General features: G+C 44.0%; 1 protein-coding gene across 3 annotated transcripts in view; it reads left to right on the forward strand.

Moving 5' to 3' along the window:
- ADSS1 (adenylosuccinate synthase 1) overlaps positions 1 to 6750 on the forward strand; it is a 38287-nt gene that overhangs the window by 27341 nt on the left and 4196 nt on the right. For 2 of the 3 annotated variants that reach the window (XM_053257349.1, XM_053257358.1), the window contains 4 exons: positions 171 to 325; positions 1220 to 1344; positions 3089 to 3186; positions 4439 to 4588. In XM_053257349.1, coding sequence (XP_053113324.1) covers positions 171 to 325; positions 1220 to 1344; positions 3089 to 3186; positions 4439 to 4588 — 528 coding nt within the window. Of the gene's footprint in view, positions 1 to 170; positions 326 to 1219; positions 1415 to 3088; positions 3187 to 4438; positions 4589 to 6750 lie in introns of those variants that run through there. The other variant, XR_008308916.1, reaches the window with a different exon arrangement.

The following is a 6750-nucleotide window of genomic DNA, read 5'->3' on the forward strand; positions in this document are numbered from 1 at the left end:
CAGACTCCCCCACCCCGCTTATTTGCAAGCATGATCCAGAGGTCGCTTACTCTTATTTTTAAAATGCAGCTAACCATGCTTTTGAAAAGTCACGTTGAATAAAATAAGGGAAAGTGGGTTTTTCTTTTGTTCTTCCCATCATCAATTTTATTTGTTTTTTCTTCTGACAGGCACCTACCCTTTTGTGACATCATCAAACTGCACCGTTGGCGGCGTCTGCACAGGGCTTGGGATTCCTCCTCAGTATATTGGAGAGGTGTATGGTGTAGTGAAGGCCTACACAACAAGAGTGGGAATTGGAGCCTTTCCCACTGAACAGATAAATGTAGGTGTCATAGTTCAGTGTTACTAAAGCACGCCAAAAGAAGAGTAAATGGCTAACAACCAGACTAACACTGTACTTGTGCAAGAAAGTCATGCAGCTCTGCAAAGTTGCTGGGATATTCGAAGGTGCTCTTGTGCAAAAGGAAGATGTTTCACAGTATGAGGTGTGTCACCTTGTGCAAATAAAAACATATTTGTGCTAGCACAACACGAATCAGCAATACAGTTCCTGACTTAGTACATCTCGCTAGGGCAACATGATTGCACAAGTGAAACGTTACTTCAAGCCAATGGAATAGAACAAGATGATAGCCCTCTGCTAATATATGTTGACTAAAATGATGTCAAAGGGCCACACTTTATCTTGGAATCAACTGCACTGAATGCAAATCTCAAGTTTCATTCCAAAGTAGGAAATGCACCCATGTGCACCTAATCTTAGAATTGCCTTGTTTTCTTGTAATAGCTGATCCATGTATGCAATTTTCATTGAGCAGGTTCAGACATCTCGCAGAACCAAGGTTTATTTTGCCATAATTTGTATATCTGAACCTGTACCGGTCAACAAAACATAGTTTATTTTGAGCAGACCAACCACAATTTGAACCAGCATTTGGAGTTGTTTGTCTTAACCATGGTCCTGTGTGTTGTCTGAACCTGCAATTGTACTTTACTTTCAGTTTGTTTCAGAACTACATCAATTGGATGAGCAGTGGAGAAGTGAAAGGAACTTGTGTTTTCATATGGAGTATTTCTCCATCTAGAAACATCTTTGGAGAAAACAAACCAGGATTCTTAAAGCCCTTTGAATTAAATGAATTTAAGTTGTTTTGACTGACTCAAGCTGAGCACAAATGGTTGCTGGAAGCTTCATGGATATCTTTATCCCTGGCAGGAAATTGGAGACCTCTTACAGTCTCGAGGACATGAATGGGGAGTGACCACAGGCAGAAAAAGGCGCTGTGGCTGGCTAGACCTTGTCATTTTGAGATACGCTCATATGATCAACGGATTCACTGCGTAAGCATCACAGATTTTGAGCTACACTTGGAACTCGTAGCTTTTTCTCCTGTGGAGTACAGATATGGAGGTAACATTGAGATTAGTCTAGCCAAGTGCATTGATGAAAGAGACAATTGCATTGATGAAAGAGACAATTGCCCCTGTTGTCGGAAGGGCAATTATCTCTGCTTGCGCGGATAGGTTTGCAGTACACAGAGCAGGCATGCCCAACCTTGGGTTCTCAGCTGCTGTTGGAGTATCACTTCCATCATCCCTAGGCCCAATGGCCTTTGGCCGTTATGACCAAAGATGATGGGAGTTGTAGTCCAACCACACCTGGGCACTCAAGTTTAGAACCCCTGACATACAGCATACATTTTTAGGATGAGGGAGGCAGTAAGACACCAAGCAAAAGAAGAGAAGGAGTGGGTTTAGATTATCATGAGCAAGTCAAAGGGGCCATGGGATAGGTGCTCCCTCTCATCTCTCTTCCTCCTTCATGTGCCAGAGGAGGAGAGTGAAAACTTTTGCTATCTATTTAAAATAAATCACAGTTCCTTTAAGACTTGAAGCCACTGTGTTTATTTAAAAGTGAAAGTAAAACTGGCCCTCTCCACCCCCAGCACGGTACCTCCAGTGACTGTTGCTGGTGTCTATCTTATGTTTCTTTTTAGATTGTGAGCTCTTTGGGGACAGGGATACATCTTATTTATTTTATTTAATTTAATTTAATTTAATTTAATTTAATTTAATTATTTATTTATTTCTCTGTGTAAACTGCCCTGAGCCATTTTTGGAAGGGCGGTATAGAAAATGAATGAATGAATGAATAAGAAGCTGGCACAAGAAAGGGGGAAGGGAGGAATGCATGAAGCCACAGTCTTGTTTATGATAATTTAAACCAGGCCTGCTCAACTTTCCCCTCCCCCCACCGGCTGTTTTTGGACTACAACTCCCATAATCCCCTGCCACAGTGGCCAATAGCCACTATTCATCTGCAGGAGGGCCAAAGTTGAGCAGCCCTGAATTTTATACCATGGTTCAGATTATGGTCTGAACCCTCCCAGTGGGCCTGTTTGCTCCCTCTTCCGCAGGCCCTGAGAGGTACAGGTGGTGTACTTGTCTATTTAGACAAGGAGATGCCTCAAAGATCTATCTGGGGAGCATATACTATGGTTAATGGGAGTGCTGATGGAAGCCTCCACCATGGTGAAGGTGGTGAGAATATATGATGGCAGGGAAGAGAGTGTTTCAGTTCTCTTGTCTGTTCCCAGTCCCTTAACCTTGGTTAAAGGAAGGGTCAAGTTATACCTTGCACCAGCCCTTTGGAATGATCACCTAATCAGCTCCTGAAGTTTCAGATTCAGTTTGGTGTGTTCAGATAATTCACAGACTGAAAAAGTAAGACTACTTACGTTGCATACCTCTTTTCACATGCTAGCATGTATGTATTTGGTTAATTGACTGCCCTGAGCCATTTTTGGAAGGGCAGTATAGAAATCAAATCAAATCAAATCAAAAAATAATAGATGGTTTATTCTGTGATTCATAACTGCATTTTAAAGAGGTTTTTTGAACATGAATATTAAACTTGGGGTAATCTGCTCATGATGATTCACTTTGTGGTGAATCAAGTTCATATTTCATGTATACTCATGCTGCTCGGTTGGCCTATATGTCCAGGCATAAAACTAGATGGAGGGGATTAAAGGCGGTGTTAAATGAGGATCTGTTTTAATGTTATCCAATGTTTTCTGGGCAGTCTGGCGTTAACAAAACTGGATATTCTGGATGTCCTTGAGGAAATTAAAGTTGGTGTTGCTTACAAGCTGGGTGGGAAAAGAATTCCATATTTTCCAGGTATGTTGTTAACTCTTTATTAACATATTTAAATTTTAAGAAACTCATAACTCATAAGTTATTAACGTTGGGTTATTCCATGGTTTCTCAAACCTGGGTCCCCGGATATGGTTGGACTTCCCATCATTGGCCAGCCACTGTGGCCGAGGATGATAGGAGTTGTAGTCCAGTAACATCTGGGGACCCAGGTTTGAGAACCCATGGGTTATTCTATTATATATGTGAACCAGCCTATAGAGGTCATATTTTTATAACTGGAATGTCAAAACACTGCACCCTTCTCATAGGAAGCTGCCTTATATTTAGTCATGTCTTTGGTCTATGTAGTTCAGTATCATCTACATCAGGGATTCTCAACGTTGGGTGCCCAGATGTTATTGGACTTCAACTCCCATAATCCCCAGCCCTAGTGGCCTTTGGTTGGGGATTATGGGAGTTGAAGTTAAATAACATCTGGGGACCCAACCTTGAGAATCCCTGATCTACACTGACAGTGGCTCTCCAAGGTTTCAGCAGGAGCCTTTCCCAGCCCTACCTGGAGATGCCAGGGATTCAGTCTGGGACCTTCTGCATACAGAAGATGCTCTACCACTGCGCTATGGCTCCATCCCCTGAGAGGAATATCTTACAGCAGACAGCACTCACATGTAGATTCTCATCCCAATGCAAACCAAGGAGAACCCTGCTTAACAAAGGCAATTCATTCAAGACTGGTTCATTGTTCCCTGTAACAGGGATTCCCATATGTTGTTGAATACAGTTCCCTTAATCCCTAGCCAAAGGCCATTGCAGCTGGGGATGCTGAGAGTTGTAGTCAACAACATCTGGGAATCCCTGTTAGAGGGAAGACTGAACTGGTTTATTCTCCAGTTCTTGAAGCTCTGTTTACTGTGAAGAAAATTTTGCCAATCTCCTCTGTAATGAACCACACAAAAAATCTGCTTCTGTGAATTCTCCAACCCTCCCTTGTGTGGAGGGGCAAGGGGCTGTAGAAGGACGACGACACTGGTAACAATAACCCCTTATACAAGCAAAGCTTCTTCCGTGAACAGAAGAGGTCTTAGGATGGATACAACCCGACCATAGGAGCTGTTAATGAATAAAGACTTATTGAATATGAACTAGTTATTCTATTGATTATTCCTAAATTTTACACTTTCAGCTAATTTTGCATTTTGAGTGTTATTAATGCCAAATTAATATTTGTGCGGTTCCAATGTTCCTTGACTTTAAACTCCCTGTGTGTTTGAAGCTAACCAGGAGATACTGCAGAAAGTGGAGGTGGAGTATGAAACAATGCCAGGGTGGAAGACAGACACAACAAGTGCCAGAAAATGGGAGGACCTCCCACCCAAGGCCCAAAACTACATCCGGTTTGTGGAAAACCATGTTGGGGTGGCAGGTATAGATCTTTTTCAGTATCATTCCTAGAGTATATGCTGTTTGTCAGCAAGACTGTGTGCATGAGGGAATTCTTTCCAGTTGGGTAGGGATTGCTTCTGCTCTGTGGGGATTCCGCCAGATCAGTGGTTTTCAAATGGTGGCACAGTACCTAGAAAACCTTATAGAGATAGATATCCCACTTAACATAAGAAGCTGCCTCCTACTGAGTCAGATCATTGGTCCATCTAGCTCTATGCAGACTGGTAGTGGCTTCTCCAAGGTTACAGCCAGGAGTCTCTTCCAGCCCTATCTTGGAGATGCCAGGGAGGGAGCTTGGAAGAACCTTCTGCATGCAAGCATGCAGATGCTCTTCCCTGAGTATAATACCATCCCCTAAGGGGAATCTCGTTCAGTGCTCACACATGTAGTCTCCCATTCATATGCAACCAGGGAAGACCCTGTTTAGCAAATGGGACAATTAATGCTTGCTATAAGAAGACCAGATCTCCTCCATCTTTAACTATAATCCAGTGTTAAGAGCTACCCGTGCTACTATTGTGCATGGGACCTTACCACCCCAAAGACCAGTTGCAGGGGAGTAACAGCAGGAGAGAGGGCATGCCCTCAACTCCTGCTGTAGGCTTCTCAGAGGCATCTGGTGGGCCACTGTGTGAAACAGGATGCTGCACTAGATGGGCCTTGGGCCTGATTCAGCAGGGTTGTTCTTATGTTTTTATGATCTAGATCAGGGATTCTCAAACTTGGGTCCTCAGGTGTTATTGGACTTCAACTCCCATAATCCCCAGCCTCAGTGGCCTTTGGTTGGGGATTATGGGAGTTGAAGTCCAATAACACCTGAGGACCCAAGTTTGAGAATCCCTGCTCTAGATGGCTGATCTAGCTGAATCCTGTACCAGTTTTGCACAGACCTTGGGGACAAGGACTCTAGCCTCGAAATGTATGAATTGCCCTTCAACTATATGTAATGATCTAATTGTAGGAAAGTGGTATGTAAATATAAACTGACACTGCACTTGCACAATGAACAAAGTTGCATTTGTGAAAAAAAAAATTGCATAGGAGTACAAAACTGGGAGGATTTGGCAGGTTGTGCTTCTGCACCAATGTCCCTAAGGAGGAGGTTTCACAGCAGGTGGTATGTCACCTTCTTGCATGATGCACAAACGTGTTTGTGCTAGTGCAGCACTAGTCAGGATGGAATGCAGGCTCCTGACTTAGTGCATCTGGCTAGCACAACTTCTTTATGCTAGCCCAGCATGATTGCGCAAGCACAGCATCAGTCTGGATGTTGGCCAGAGACTACACAACATGAAGGGCAGGGTGTGTGTGGCCAATTTAGCTTAACCTTGGATAGGATGATGTAATATTGGGAACTAGCTGATCCAGCACAGAGCATCTGCACCCCTAGTTCGCCACCGTTGCCGTCTTCTCCCCCCGGCCCGCAGCCACCGCCACCTTTTTGTTCTCCGCCTGCCCCCATCTCCTTCTTTTGCGCCACCCGCCTGCCTGCCGATGGTGGCCGCTTGCCCACCCACCTCTGTTTTCTTCAGCCAGCCAGCCATCACCACCATATTCTTTCTCTGGCCTGTCCTGTGGCTATCCGGCAGCTCTCCAAACTCTTGTGAGAGCTACCATGCATGGGATTAGCCACAGGTACGCCTTAGAAAAAAATATATAAAGAAGATTGTGGTGGTAGTGGTTGGGAGAAGCTATAACATAGCTGTTCCTAATCAGTACCAGTACTGATGCTGCCAGGAGGTCGGGCTGGCTTTGACTTTGGATTTGGATCATCTCTTTCAACAGGGCTTAGGGGAAAGAAGATTTGGGGCTAAGGGGGCCTGATGTTTGGCGAGACCGAAAAAGGCAACTGGAGCCAGACTTCCAGGGGTGTCTGTGTGCGTGGGAACTAGAAGCTGTGGCTGGGATTACTTAATTAGTCAAAGTGTCCATGGCCTCAAAGTGTCCATGTGCTGGGACTTGGTGAGCTAGATGATACCATTGCTAAGATTAGGATAGGTAAGAATGGCATATGCCACATTGCTAGCTTTTCAGTCTCTAGAGTTTTTTGTGTTTATAGCAGATTTGAGTGTGCATGTGTTTGTTTATTTATATGTTTAATACCGCCTGATATGTACATCTCTAGGCAGTGTACAGAATTTA

Source organism: Hemicordylus capensis, chromosome 1 (assembly GCF_027244095.1).
Source record: "Hemicordylus capensis ecotype Gifberg chromosome 1, rHemCap1.1.pri, whole genome shotgun sequence".
Classification (NCBI taxonomy): Eukaryota; Metazoa; Chordata; class Lepidosauria; order Squamata; family Cordylidae; genus Hemicordylus; species Hemicordylus capensis.